The following is a 15,713-nucleotide window of genomic DNA, read 5'->3' as shown; positions in this document are numbered from 1 at the left end:
TTGATATTAGTGTTCTTTAATTTGAACCCAAGTTATTCTTTAATATTTGATAAAAAATTATAAAAAGAAAAAAGATTCTTTTTATTTAATTATTAATATTTTAAAAATTATTACAATAGATAATCATGAAACTGATGCATGAAGTGCTGCCCTCTTTTGATTGACAACTCAACCCGGACTTGCTTAAATCAACAGGCTTGCTTTATATCTAAGCAAAGATATGAGACTGTTCTTGAAGAGGCGCCCATTTTTTCACATTGTGAGTAAATTATCAACATAGTACAGGAGTAGATCTCAAAGGAAAGGAAGCCCACAGGGAAAGTAGACATGGTCCCTCGACGGAATGGTCCCTCTCCATTCTATGTGAGTCCCCCGGCTAACATGTTACTATTTTATAAACTCCCTTCAGCGGAACATATATCCCCTCTAAAAATGCCATCCCGCAATACAAGATCTTTCACAAATGTTTGTACATAGTCATATTTGTACAAGTTGTTAATAAAGATATTAGGAGGTAAGAAAAAAAAAAATACTAACCTAAAAATCAACATGAGGAGGCCCTTCACCTCCAGATATTTTCTAGTAGAATTAATATGGAACAGACACATCAAAATAACAAGATAAGTATTTCACCATATACCTTCAAGTACCATTGGTAGAAAAAGGTAATATTCAATTTGAATTATGTAACCATACGTAATGCAGCTTATTAATTTAATGTATTTTGGTTTTAGAGGGATCTAACCTAAGACCATTTGCATTATGAGAGCCAGGCTATCTTGAAAATCATATAGGATAGTAATAGACTTATTTCACAGTAGTTTCTCTGATAGAAGTTTTATAAATCATTTTCAAGTAGATAATAAGTAAGGGAAGGTTCCGTAAGAGTAAACTATTATCGTATAATATCATATTGATCCTCTATCGAACAGGGTTTTCTTTTGTTTTTAATATTTTTATTGGGACCTATTCGTTATTTTACTTATAATTAGGAAAGATTAGTTGCTAATATTTTAAATCATATAAAGTAAAGAAGTTTATTTTCGTTTTAAAAACAACAAAATAAATTATATAGTATGTATTATATATATAATGCTTTATTTTATTCATCACATTCTCATACAGAAACTCCTAACAGATCATCAAAACTAAATGAACAGACAATACAAACAAAGAGACATCTCACATACCTAGGCATGAAACTAGAATCACACCTCTCATTCACCACACATATACAAAACAGAATACAGATCGTCAAGGCAACATCATACCAACTAAAACACCTCATCTCTACAACAGGGCTGTCACTCAGACTCAAATTACTCATCTACAAAGCAATATTAACCATCTCTCCTACACGGTGCACCACTACTACATTTTCTATATGCAACAGCTCTGAAATCACTACAACAATATCAGAACAGCACACTATTGAAGATCTGCAGAGGAACATCTCTAGAAAGACATAGATTCATAGAGAACTACAGCTAGAAATTGTACAACAACAAATCACACGGAGGGATATCAAATTCTTTGACAGTCTCCCTGCTTCCTTCAATCCAATTTTCTGAACAATCACCCCATCCCCCTTTCCTGCAAAGTAGCAGGGCAGAAAAGGCTCCTAAAACCCGATTAACATTATTATTTTCTTCTCTTTCACCCCCTCCCTCTCCCCCACTGACTGTTGTTTTTATTATTTACTATTATCTTTCATCTATAACTGTTGTTTTTTCTATTTCTCTGTTCAATCATCATGAGGAGGCCCCACACCTCCAAATTTTTCATAAATCAAATCCACATGGAACAGACACACTAGAACACCAGATAAGTATCTCAATGTACACCTTCAAGTACCAATGGTAGAAAAAGGTATTGACCAATTCGAATTATGTTACCACACGTAATGTAACCAACTAATTTCATGTTTTTTTTTTCTGTTTTAAAGGGATCAGAAGAAAAAAAAACTACCTAAATCCCATCCCCTTCCGGTGAGGTGGCAGGGCAGAGCTAACCTATAAAACATCACCCTTTAACTCCTCTCTTCCCTTGCCTCCCTCCCCCTCCCCTACTATTTTTCAACTTCTGACTATTTTTGATTATTTGCTAATTATCTTTCATCTATAACTATTAATTATTTTATTTTGATCTTTGTTCAATTATGTAATATAACAAGAGTTTCCAGAACGAGCATCTTAACACATAGATAAGAATTTCACTAGATCTTCAAGTACCCACTGTAGAAAAAGGTAGTACTCACTTTGAATTGTGTTCCTCTTCACATAATTCATTTATTAATCCATGTTTATTTTCTATTTTTTGTGTGTAAAAAAAAACAAACTAGTAACCAACTATCCATAATGTAACCTTTTGGCTTTCTGCCCCATCTATATCATTTAATAAATAACAGCCTTTTAAATAGATCCATGTTCATACAGTCTACTCATATTTACTTAAAAGAACCAGTTTTATGTGTAAATACACTGCATACTTTGGCCACAACCAAGACCGCAGTTCATTGAACACGTAAATCAAATTCAATGTCACATTAAATTTATTATACTGTCATAATGATTTTAATAAATGAAATGTTACAATTTTATAACGAGTTTTGAGAAATAAATAGTGTTTGTGTTAGAACCAGACAAAATATTAGAAATTATAGAGGTGAGCAAGAAAATGAGAATAAAAAATCATACAACTAGCTGACTGGAAAATATGGATTATAATAGGAAATTTGTCTAAAATATGGAAGAAAACCCCAGAACGATAAAAAACAATGTAAAGAAAATAATTATTAAAGAACATTAAAGAACATTACTCAGGCAAATTGTCAAAAAAATCACATATTTACTGGCAATAATAAAACATTGAAAATAAGTAAATTACAATTCTTAGTTTATAAACTTACCTCATTGGCAACATTCAAGTCATGCTCTAATTGCTTAATTCTTTCAGCTTTATCCAAACCACTCTGGCCTCCAGCAACCTGCAAAACATTAAAAAAGAAAGAGTAGCATTTTTAATTAGTTGTTTAAGATTGAAGTGATGGATTGGATTGTTTCTTATTTTCCATATTTATACCAAATTAATTTTTAAAAACCTACAATCATAAATGGTCTACATACAAGTCTTTTTATTACAAGCAGTAGATGTACCTAAGTTTGGTAAGATATACATCGAAATATCAGAATGTTTGAGAGTAACTTACAATTCTAAACACTACGACATTGAATATTGTGTATACCTTGAAAATGAAAGAAGAGAACATTGTGGAAAATATTTGGACACTGCATTACTAAATGGATTTAATTGTTATTTTAAATAATAATTAAATATTTAAAACATAAAATTAACTAAGCAGAATGTATTTAATTTTTCAAAATCATTATACTGTCTTAGTTTAATAATAATTAAGTAACTGAGTAGCTTAGTAACAATGAGTAGCTGTTACTCTAAAGGACCCAAGCTTGGTACAGCTGCCTTCTCAAAGGTATGAAGTAGGATTTACAATCGTATTTTCTAATTCCTTAGGTAAAAAAAATTTTATTTTATTATTAAAATTCCATTTAATTAAATAATAAAACCAATTTACGATTACAGTATTTCAAAGTTAATATATTTTTTGTATTTTATGTTCTGTTTTTTCTTAAATAAAATAACTATAGATAATAACATTACATATGATGAACATAAAAAACAATGTAATTCTATATTTCTGTCAATATTTCCCATTGAAATATCCACACCTCAGAATAATAGGCAAAAAAGAAAATTGGCCATGGTCCCAGCCCTAAGGGCTTCTACTGTACTTTTATGCGGGTAAATTGTCTAATAATTACAGTCTCCTAATATATAATATATAATTATAAAAAAGTATCTTACAGTATTACAATATTAAGTACAACTGAGTAGCATCCCAAGAAAACATAATCGAAAATATTTGAGGGGCTTTTGGTAATTGAAAATTTACCAACATCTTTTATAGAGTAAAAGATAGGAATAAAAAAAAATCACTAATTCCATTTTTTAATTATATATGGAGGACCTGGAAAATGAGTATATATTGAAAACCATAAAATAATCAAAAGAATAAAGAAGAGTAAGATAATAAAAGAAAATAATCTTTCCAATTACTGAAAAAAATGTAATAATATTAAAATATAAACAAGTAAAGAAAATAAAAATTTACTCCTATTATCATATAAAATGTATTTAAAAAAATTATGAAAATATATATTCATACAAAACTAAAAGGATCTTTTTCCTAATAAAAAGAAATAAATAATCAGCAAAGAAGAGAGAGAAAAAAAGCTTAAAACATTTTAATCTGTAATCCTTTAAAATAGACAAAGAGACTAAAAAAAAATAAAATTATTAAATCTCTAATTTTATAATAACTAAAAAACGAAACCTTGAGATTTAAATAAAATAACAAAAGATGAGTTATTTCAAGTAGTTGGGTGGATCATGGAAGTTTGTTGATAGGCACATACCGAAGAAAAACAAATATATAAGTCACATAAATCTCTTCCATGATGGCCACCATCATCCAAATGGTGAAGGGCCAGTGAAAATTTGGATGCTATGGGTTGCTTGTAAGGCTGTACCCCAAAACTAGCAGACTGAATAATGGTGGTGGTCGAAGTAAGTGGATGAAGGTACCAAAAACCAACATAGGTCTCGTACCTCTTAAAACCCACTATAGACAAGCACTTACCAGCATGTATACAGACGTTAATGAAGTTTGAGTTATTATTGGTCCATACAAACACAAAGGTATAGGTATACTAGCAATGTACACAAATATTTCACTTATAAAGAGTTCTATCATTTATGTTAGAGTTCAAAATAAATTTTTATTACAAAAAATATAAATAAACTTACAGTACCTAAAACAAAGTCAATTGGAAAGACAAAGAATGAAATTCAAATAAAAACTAATTTTGGCTTTAACAATAGTAGATCATTAAAAATTAATTATTTACTTCTCTACAGCGTTGTTCTGCTTCAAATTTTTCAATCTCCAGTTGCTCAGCTTTTCTTTCAGATTTTCTTAGTTTGAATGAAAGTATCCTGCAGTTCTTTGTTGCTTGCTCCAGTTCTTTCTTCAGCATTGTATACTCATCTGCTCTATCCTCTCTGACAATAAAAATACATTAAAACAATAAATGTTTTACACTAAAGATCTAAGACAAATATGAATGGAAAAAAAATGGAAGATTTAATTAGAATTAATTTCATTATTGATCACCAACTTAGTGATATAATAGAACATGATATCAACAGTATTAACACAATCTACATAAGACCAATTTGGACCTGTTTGTTTTTAAAAGTACAAAAAATAGGGGTTTCCATTCATTTTATTAGAATTAATAGCATTACTGATAACTAACAGATGAATATACTCCTCAACCATTTTTTTCATCATATGTAATATTTATAATAGGTCTCGAAAAGACCTAGCAGGGTTTAAAGTACTCTATCATATTATTAAAAAAGGAGAAAAAATAATTGGTAATAATGGAAAAATTGTAATAAAACAATGATTACTTTGGAAATAAAAAAAAAAAAGAAGAAACGTACCACTATGTCATGACTAACGTTCTATTTAAAGGCACCAAAATTATTCATTATTCTATATATATTCTATATTAATCATACTCAGAGAGGTATATGGTGATAATACTAACTCCTAAAAGCGTTTCTTGTAACTTTTTCAAACAGCTTCTCATTGACCACCACAAAACCAAGTGAACACTTTGAAAAGTTTACCCTCCACAGTCCAAATAAGAAGATAAGAAAAAGTGACACAATACCTCAAAGCAATTTGAACAATAAATTAATCTTATTTAAGAGTTAATGTTTACCTAAATTTATCATGCATTTCATCCATTTCTTCTTCCATTTCCTTAAGTTCTTTTTTTACATCTTCATTTTCCTCCATGAGGTCTTCACACATCTGTTCTGCAGCTTTGAGCTTTTCTTTGAGAGCCTCATTCTCCTTTTTAGATACCGAACTCCTAACACTATCCATCTCATATTCCATATCCCTTACCTTTTGGGTTAGAGACTTCTTTTCGACTTGTAAGTCTTCTACTGTATTCCTCAGTTCATTCACTTTCTGCTGTAACTTAAGAACCTAAAATCAGAAGTACTAGTTATTCAATGAGTAAAGGTATGAGTGGGAAGAAAAAGTAATTGTAGTACTTTAGAATCAAAAATATTCAAAAACTACCCACAATCCTTCACTATTCAGGATGTTATGAGTCAGTAGAGATGAGCAAAAATTAGCTATAGTTGAAACTAATAAATAATTTTTACCCATCTCTGCAAGTCACTAACTGCTGTAGTTCTTTTGCAGTTAATAGATCACCATTTGAAAAGTTTTTTGTTTAAAATATTAAATAGTTGTAGATTAAATTCAGCCAAGTAATTGCCAAAAATTTAATATATTTTATAAACCACCATAACATTATAAACTAAAATATGTAATAAATAAACTATGTACCTTAAGAAAAATATTTTACAATTAATGATTTGTCATTAGAATAAAATCTATGGAATGAGATATTCTCAAAATATATGAGTCAAGGAAATTACATTCACTCATGTCTAAGCCTAGGAATTCGCTGAAATTGAGTCATTTTGCACTAATGACCAATTCTCCATATTTGGACCATCTAGATACCAACACTGAAAAATAAAATTAACCTAAACTTACAATCAAATGTTTCCCATCACAAATAATTTGTGTTTTCCTATTTTTACATTTTTTATATAAAACAGGTCAACAAAACTTAGGAAAAAAAATTCTATAACTTTAAATTAAATATCTCAATCGGAGAGAGGCTGAAAACAACTGAACTGAGAAGGTAGGAAAAGATTCCAAGGAATCGGCAATAAGATGAGAAAACAAATGGACTATTTCTACATAATAGATTTTAAAGTATCGAGTAAGGTATTAACTTTAGTATCTGGAAAAAAGTTTAGAATCAGTATGAAATGATGTAGCATTGATAAAAAAAAAAAAATATTTAATCAATATGAAAAGAAATAAAATTGACTACAGCATACCTCGGAGGACGAAGCTCTTCCTGTAGCAGCATCCAGCCTTCTCAACATAAAATCACTTTTTTCTCTTTCTGTCTTTTCACATTTTATTTTCATTACTTCAAGCTCTTTTTGGAGTTGCTCCACCTGAGCTTGCAACTAGAAAGTCATAATAAAATATCATAATTATAATTCTAGCAACTAGGAAGTCAGAATAAAATTTTTATTCACAAAATCGGTTAGTTACTGAGATATTTTTAGTCCAATTAAAGACACCTAATATGCTCAGAGTTACAAATAGTCCATTTCCAAACCCAATTTGGGTGTATGTACAAAAGAAACTAGTAAGAAGTGAATGTATTTTCATAAGGATCTACATAGAATATTTTAAAAGAAAAGAATGGATATGCCATATCTTTGCTTACACTCATCCAGTTCAGATGATTTTTTTTTTGTTATATTCAGAATTTAATTAGTATCTTTAACAAACAAGCATATGTATTTTTCATCATAAAATGTAAACTTTTTGAGTTATATACAAATAAAATTTACTTTTCTTCATAAGTTTTTCCTACTTTCTTCATGGATTTATTCTACAAAAAGTTTAAGCAAGTTTCATCAAAATCATTAAAAGCGTTATGGCACTATATCCTAGAGAAAATTTGTCTAATTATTTGAAATAAGAAAGACAGACATACAGAACAATTGCCCAAAATTAGATTTTTGGACTTAATGAATGGTTCATTAATAATTGAACATCATAGCCATGGAAATTTCAGTTATTAAGTAAGCTATAGGTTTAGTTGCACTAATATTTATCCAATTCTGGTTGTAAGACAGTAAAAGTCCTTATTTAAATACATCACAAGGGAGGTGACGGCCGTGCGGGTTGGGGCGCAGATCCTAGTGCGCTCGGTTCGGAATGCTGTGGTTTTGATTCCCACCTGGGGCAGTTAAACATTCATTTTTTGGCGTTCCCGAAGAATGAATCTTGACACTCCCCCTTGGTTAGTACGCTGTGGCAGCCCAGGTAGGTAGCCGCCAGGGGTTGGCAAAAAGGACCACTAGGCCCACTTGCCGGACTTGTTCCCCCCACCAAATACCAGTACCAGTACCAGTAGGTACATCACAAAAAAATTAAAAAGAAAAGAATTTTCACTTTCCATTTAAAAACTCTTTCTACGATACTTTGTAGTGCACCATTTCCCCTCTTTCCTCTTCAGAAAATCTATTTTAAGCCAAGTTGCTACTCTGGAGGTTTTTTCATTTTATTACCCCAAATTAGTCCTATTTGAAAACACCAATTGAATTTATGTCTGTTTCAGATTATTAAACTCATTGCCTATTCACTCACTTCTTTTTTTTCTATAGCTATTTTGAATAACTTTATTGGTTAGAATTTTTCATTTGAATTAATTTTTTTTTTTATTTTTCGATAAAAAAAATCCAATAATTTTGTATCTAAACAAAGTGACTCTTAATTTGCTTTGACATAAAATAGTTCCTAGAAGAATGGTACTAATAATAGATTAATTAGGTAGCAATTAATAGTATTTTATTCAACTCCTAACACCTTTTTAAATAAACTCTGCTTCAGCAGCCTTTACGATTATTCACAATAGATTCCCTATAGCACTCTCGTTTATATCAGAGATGAAAATTAACACTTCACTTGTCTCTGGCAACTCTATTTCCCCTTTCACAAATATAAAACTTTAGTCCCCATTATATATCTCTCCAATGCTGGAACTTTACCTTCAGTGCCATATCTCTCCTACCTGCTTCCATTCTGAGGAACCTTCTCCTTCAGACACCAAACTAAGAATCCTTTGTCTGCCCTTCAGTTCCTTTGTCCTTTTGTTTCCCTACTCTCACTTCCACGGCCTTCTTGACTCACTTAAACTATCCTATATTGTGTGATGCACTACAGTTGTCAGCACTTGGATGGGTGACTGCTAGAGATGAATAAGCACTAATACGAGGCCACATTTCACCTTTCCCCACCCCCTCCCGGATTTGTTAGGCCCGTCAGCCTATTGAAGGCAACTCAAAATATGTAGGACTGATGACCCTACCCTGTGTAAACCTTCATCATGCATCATGTTGTGGTCCCAAGACCACAGCGTGCGGTTCTGCACAGTCTATTATAGCGCCAACCGAAAAAAAAAGTTACAAAATGTACTGGAAAATATTATTTCAAACATATGTTTCTTTACCTTTGAATTTGAGGTATCACTTTCCTTAGTTTTCCTCCTACTTTCAGTTACTGAACTGGTGTCTTCGTCACTCGATGAAGAATCTTCTCTACTTACTATTAGTGTCTTTCCTTTTGTCAAGATTCTTTGGACTTCTTTAGCAGGAGAGGGTTTCTTTGGGGGAAGTTTTACCTGAAAATACTGTTTATTAGTACTATGTTATTTTTAACTTTAAGTACATTTTTTAATGTTTTAAATTTTAAACAAATACAATAGAAGGGTAACTGGTTTTTTAAGAGATATATTAATGCTCTTAAGGTCAAATAAGAATCTTTAAGATAAAACTAGAAATAATTTCTAGGTTAAATGCTAATTTCTAATCATTGGATAATATGTACAAATAAAGAAAGCATGTAGGAATTTGTTACATGTTTTGATTGGAACTCAAATTCAGGATCATAATTAACTGACCAGTATATCTCCTGATTTCTCTTCTTGCTGTAATAACCTAGATCTATATGATGTCTTTACTTCTTGCGGTTCTTCTTTGTAATTATTGCTTAAACTACTCAGACCTCCACTCGTTCTTCTCCTGACAGTATATTGCGTTCTTTTTGCTTCATCTGAAAAAAAAAAAAAAATAATAATAATAATGGGCAATTATTATTAGTATATAAGCTATTCTTTCAATGAACTATTTTAAGGAATTGGTACTGAAATGATGTTCAATAGATTTTAATAATAGATTAGCATTATGATATATAGATAAAATTTGGCTTTTACAGCCACCTGTAGAGGTAGATTCTCTTAAAAGAATCAATGATAATTGTAATTGGCTATGGTAATGATAACTTTTGATACTGGATAAAAACTCAGTCCTTAATTAAGAAGCCCAAACTTGAATCACTTAAGATCCAAAAAAATCAAACGAAAAATTATGGAAGAATATAACCCACAAAGAATTTAAAATCTTGATCCAGAATTTGGAAGTCCAATTCCTTTTCTATTGGTAAACCTTGCTCATATTTACGAGATGATACTGTGGAGATAGTGCCCAAATGACAAGAAACTTTAATGAAGTCAATAGCCATTGAAGAGTAACTGTGTGTTAATGATGAATTATTATATTTTTTCAGAGATTCATAAATATTTTAGTCATGAAGACATAAGTCATGGAAACTATTCAGTATCTAAGGATCTGTGAATCTTCACAGAAGAAAATACAAGAAAACTATATGAGATAAAAGTAAACAATTTCATTAAGCAAATCACTGGCCTACTTTGCAATGATATAGTTGAAAGATACAGAAATAGCTTCCTTATAAATTTAATGCCTTTATTTTGAAAAAAAAAAAATTCTGTACCTGATTAGACAAAAAACTTTATGTGAAAATAAGTGAAGCCAGTGTAAAAGTTTCTGGCTTTACTGACAATTAAAGCTATGGCTTATGGTAACAAAAACAATACATTTAAAGAAAAACAAATAGTTTGTGAAATTACCATTTTCATCTTGTCCAGTGTCTGGGTCCGGTTTCGGTCTTCGGCGAGGTAAGGTGAAGCTGACCGAAACATCCTCCTTGGCATCTTTGGGCTCAACTAAGTTAGGAGTTGATGTCCAAGAAGAATTAGAACTGCTTAACCTTAACAAAAAAAGTCAAGAATAATATCAGTAAAACATATATTTTTGTACCTTAAAAAGATAATGTATTAGTATGAATGATTTAGTTTAAAAATGCTGTAGCCTCAATTACCTATTACTACTATTGTTGGAATATGGATCATCATTTCTACTGCTAATGCCCACTGAACTGAGATTGGAACTGCTCGTCCAAGTTCGGGATCCCAAGGTGCTATCTGGAATTCGAGGTTCCATTCTACTCCTGGATTAAAGATTTTTTATTTCTTATTCTTAAATACATTTATTAATAAGGTGATGTTTATTATTAATTATCTAAAGTTACCTGGAAGCAGTAGAAGAAGAAAGAGTTGGTGTGGAAACGGTGAGTTCATCTTTACGCAGCTGAACATCATCCTTACTACCACGATTACCATGCTCTTTGTAATCTCTGAAAGTTTATTTAAATTACAAAGTATAAAGTATTCAACAAAATTTTAAATATATTATAGTTAACAAAAAGTATATTTGTCAAAAAAGAAGATAAACGAGGGCATATTTTAATATACCAACTAAGACTCTTGATGAAGGTTATTTCCCAACTAAATCAAAAATCCTTGAATTACCTAAATTTTCTAAATTGATCATAGATATACAATTCATTTATAGAAAAAAAAAACTTCCTGGAATAAATATGGAGATATAAAATATATAAAACCTGTATAATGAAGAAACAGAATGCTTTTAACTGGCTGTGGTTTTAAAATTAGGATTACAAAACTTATGGAGAAACATACTCCAGAAGGGAAAAAGTTTTTTGTTTTGCTCTCTTCTAATTTTGAACCATCATTAGAATCATTTTGGACCACAATTCTGTAGCTAATGTTGTTCAAATTATTAGAAAAAGTAACAATGGCCAAAGAACGAGGTTAAACATTACATCTAAACTAGTAGAGTAGTTTAGCTACTCAAAAATTACAACAAAGTATTACATAATAAGTGAAAATAAACTCAAGTTAAAGAAGTGTAACCAGCAGAGCAGACCCTCCCTACTCTGTAATAAACAAAATGGTTTATTACCGATGATATGCACCAAATTGCAAATATCTATCTACCCCTACCTTAAAATGCCTTCGGGCAATACAAAGATAAAAATGTATTGCCAGGATATATGTCTTTGTGTTTATATATATATTTGGATTTATTTCAATGAATAAAGAGGGTATAAAAAAAAAACAACTAAAGAACTACTATTGAGAAACTTGAAGAAACCAAACTTTGCTAGTTGAGGGTAGTATACAGTATTTTCTGACTTCCAGATGAAAACTGTTAAGATGAAGACAGATATTAGTCAAGTATCCAATGACCAACCTGGAGTCCATTCTAGTTCAATAATAGCCAAAAGTCATACCTGACCAACCAAGAGTCCAATATAGCCCAATGCTAGGTTTAATGTCATAGTGACCAACCAGAAAAATACAGCCCAATATTTGCCTTGTGCCAGCTATAGTGACAAACTAGGAGTTGAATAATCTATTCTGAAATAGTCCAATACTAACTTAGTGCCGTAGTGACCAACCAGAAATCCAATATAGACCAATACTTCTCATATTGAAAATAACAGAAACAAGAGCAAATTATTTAACAAATAATACTTTAGCATGTAATATCATTAAACCATGTAAGGTAGTAAATTTCTAATATTTTCAGTTTTAAATAATTAATTTATGTAAAATGTTTAAGATTTTTTGACCCAATGGTTATTTCTGTCCATTTACAAAATTTTTGTAAAATAAGAGCTATTGTAGTGTATTACAAACAAATATTATTTTTTATTATATTAATCTTTAAAATGGTAATCAAAGGAAAAATTATAATGTGGACTTCTTTCAAAATCAAATTGTGAAATGGTAGGTACATGCAAGGCAAAATAAGATCAATTACCTAAAACATCTTTTACACCTTGTAGGCCACCGAACTTGTGGGTGAAAACCTAGAGGGCAAAGGGGGTCGCCCTTTGACATAGGTTTCACGTGATGCATTGCAGATGATCTGAAAAAAAATTAATTGATTTTAATCCATTATCAAAGAGAATAAATCAAATAGTAAAGAAGATTAGGGCTATTATAGTTTAAGCAAAGATGAACTTTTATAACTAGAGAATGTACTTTCATAAAACTTCATCAGTTGCAGACCTACCTTCTACGCCATAACCCCTGATGAAGACCTGAAACTCAGGTCGAAACGTCGGCATAAAATAAATAAATATGGTTTTGTTTATTTATGTTATTCTTTGCTGGCCGCACCCCCCCGACAAACTTCTCCAATCATAAAACTTCATCAGTTGTTCCTTAGCTTGCAATGGTGCTAAACCTCAAAGAAATTCGAATGATTTTGAATATTAGATGAAATTGCACTTTTTGAGGTTGATGCACGGATTGAAGCTTTTCACCATGCATTTTTGTTAATTTTTTGATTTTTAACGATGAATTCATCGTTTCAATTTATGAATTTGTCAGTAATTTATGTAAAAATCAAATAAATAATGTCAGGAAACTAATAATTAATATTTAATTAAATGATTCATGATACAAGCTCAATTATTTCTATCTAGGCTGCTCATTCTAGAGTTATTGCATAGGAGCTTATTGCATTGAAAAAGCATTATTTTAATAATACCGATCTATATATAAATAGTTTAAACATAATATCACAAGGAGTAGGCATTAATCGCTAGGACACAATTCATCTTTTGTTTTCTTACGAAAGATACCCTTTGCCGCCCCTGCTGAGAAATAGTCACTTGAATGGAATTGCCCTATTGTTAATAAAATCTTTCAGAACTGTTTTAGTTCCACAACAGTCTAAGTACTTTTTCACACCCCTCACCTTATAATATACAGCATGGGAAACTGTCACACAAGTCTTGGGACTATCTATTTTTCTTTCCTGGATACTTAAAATAGTCTAGAATAGTTTGAGACTTCTTATGTAAAATAATAAGGGACCCCTCCTGAAGGTTTCTATCATTCCCACATCTTGGTATTTCCAAATAAATATGGCAGGATATTAGAGATAAGGCAAATTCTCATTCTGACTCTAGAGTTAAGAAAAGAATTTGAATAGAGTTGCCGGTTACTCAATGATACAATTTTGTATAAATTGTTGTAAATAATATGTCTTTGTCTCTGTATCTTTTCATATAAAGTAAATTAAAGTTTATCTTACATCAGACTGCCATAGAATAACATGATATAGTTTAACTGGGTAATTACCAAGATGTAAAGGAAATTGATACAAAATGAAATCGGTCTCATTAAGGTCATCACAAGTTGATGCTCAATGGAATACAATTAAGTTTTTAAAGCTTAAATTATAATTATATATAAAAAAAAAAAATAATGAACACTTTTTATAATATTAATAATTTTTGATTATTATTGGAAATACTAAAATCAAGAAAGTATAATTTACATTTAAAATGTTTGGTAGAGATAGTTATTTTATTCCTGATAAAATAGAATTTAAATAACAATATTAATGAATTTAGGAATTAGGAAATGTCAAATCCAGCTTTTGGATAATTATACTATAATTAAAGATTTTAAATATTTCTTTATACATAAAAATTTTGCTAAATCTTAAAATTGTGGTAGTTTTAAGAAGTTTTAAATCACTTATTTATAATAGCAATAAAATGGACAAAGGCTTTAAAATAGTTTAGTTTTATGTATATTTGTCCCACAAATGTGGAAAGTGTTAATCGAATTTATTTTGATTCAAACAAGATTGGATAAGATTTCATGTACTCATTGATATCATGAACTACACAATAAAGTTGCTTTTGCTGGATTTGTTGGATTATTTTATCCACAATTTTACAAATTTTGGGTTTTCAATGCACGATTTTGGGTTTTTGGCTCTATCTAAGTTTTTTCACAGCATGAAAATCCGCAATCTAGTCATAACAAATGATTGTAATATTTCGAAAGAATATAAATATGTATTAGTTTGAGTTTGATATCCTTTCTGAAAATGAATATATATATATATATGAATGATTGACTATATTTTTCAAAATATGAAGGAGATAGTTGGGGGTGTGGTCAAAGAGAACAAAAAATCGTTTAAAACAATTTATTTGCTGAGGTTTCACCCCACTTTGTCCAGATTCATCAGAGCTAAAAAGATACGAAAACAACTAAAAATATTTTGATATTGTAGTATAATAAGATACAAAAACATAAACGGGGGGAGGGTTAAAAACTGTATAAATATAAATAAAAAGAAAATTAGATACAAATGAACAAAAATAAAATATATATAAAATCACTAAACTATTAGGTTTAAAATCAACAGGAGATGTAATAACGCGCAAAAATAGAAAAGTAAATATGAAAAAATATATTAGAAAATCGCTGATAGACCCTGTGTAATAATAAATGGAACATGATCCGGGTGCGGTCAAATAAAAGTCAAATAATGATAAACTATTTTATATTTTAATTGAGCAGACGTTTCGCACCACGTTGCAGGGCTTCGTCAGGGTTAAAAAAGATACAAACACTTAACATAATTAAAAAAGTAAATGAAAAATTAAAAAGGCATAGTCAATAAATGAAAACGGAAATAATGACAGATAAAACGTAGAAATATAAAAGAAAGTACAAACTAAGAGATGTAAAAAAAAAGGGGATAAGAATAAAATCAAAAAGTTTTTTTCGTTCATTTTCTTCCTTTATTCTTGATTGAAGTGTTTGTATTTTTTTTATCCCTGACGAAGCCCAGCAACGTGGGACGAAACGTTGGCTCGATTTAAGTTTTATTTGACCGCATCCGGACCATCTTTC

The 15,713-nt window shown here is 30.2% G+C and overlaps 1 protein-coding gene across 5 annotated transcripts in view; it reads right to left on the bottom strand.

The window, feature by feature from the left end:
- Positions 1 to 15,713, bottom strand: part of LOC106690939 (uncharacterized) — an 87,149-nt gene that overhangs the window by 29,828 nt on the left and 41,608 nt on the right. For all 5 annotated transcript variants that reach the window (XR_010844356.1, XM_067050801.1, XM_067050803.1 and 2 more), the window contains exons 2-11: positions 12,808 to 12,915; positions 11,210 to 11,314; positions 11,000 to 11,128; positions 10,749 to 10,888; positions 9,720 to 9,871; positions 9,270 to 9,440; positions 7,078 to 7,212; positions 5,871 to 6,142; positions 4,986 to 5,139; positions 2,909 to 2,986 (exon numbers count right to left, since the gene is read on the bottom strand). Coding sequence is in view for 4 of the 5 variants with exons in the window: in XM_067050801.1 (XP_066906902.1) it covers positions 2,909 to 2,986; positions 4,986 to 5,139; positions 5,871 to 6,142; positions 7,078 to 7,212; positions 9,270 to 9,440; positions 9,720 to 9,871; positions 10,749 to 10,888; positions 11,000 to 11,128; positions 11,210 to 11,314; positions 12,808 to 12,905 (1,434 nt within the window). In the remaining variant the exon portion in view is untranslated. The remainder of the gene's footprint in view (positions 1 to 2,908; positions 2,987 to 4,985; positions 5,140 to 5,870; positions 6,143 to 7,077; positions 7,213 to 9,269; positions 9,441 to 9,719; positions 9,872 to 10,748; positions 10,889 to 10,999; positions 11,129 to 11,209; positions 11,315 to 12,807; positions 12,916 to 15,713) is intronic.

The sequence above is a fragment of the Halyomorpha halys genome, unplaced genomic scaffold (genome assembly GCF_000696795.3).
Source record: "Halyomorpha halys isolate HHAL.00 unplaced genomic scaffold, Hhal_1.1 Scaffold1982.1, whole genome shotgun sequence".
NCBI lineage: Eukaryota > Metazoa > Arthropoda > Insecta > Hemiptera > Pentatomidae > Halyomorpha > Halyomorpha halys.
Note: the sequence above shows the minus strand (reverse complement) of the source record. Positions and strands in the feature narration are given on the sequence as shown.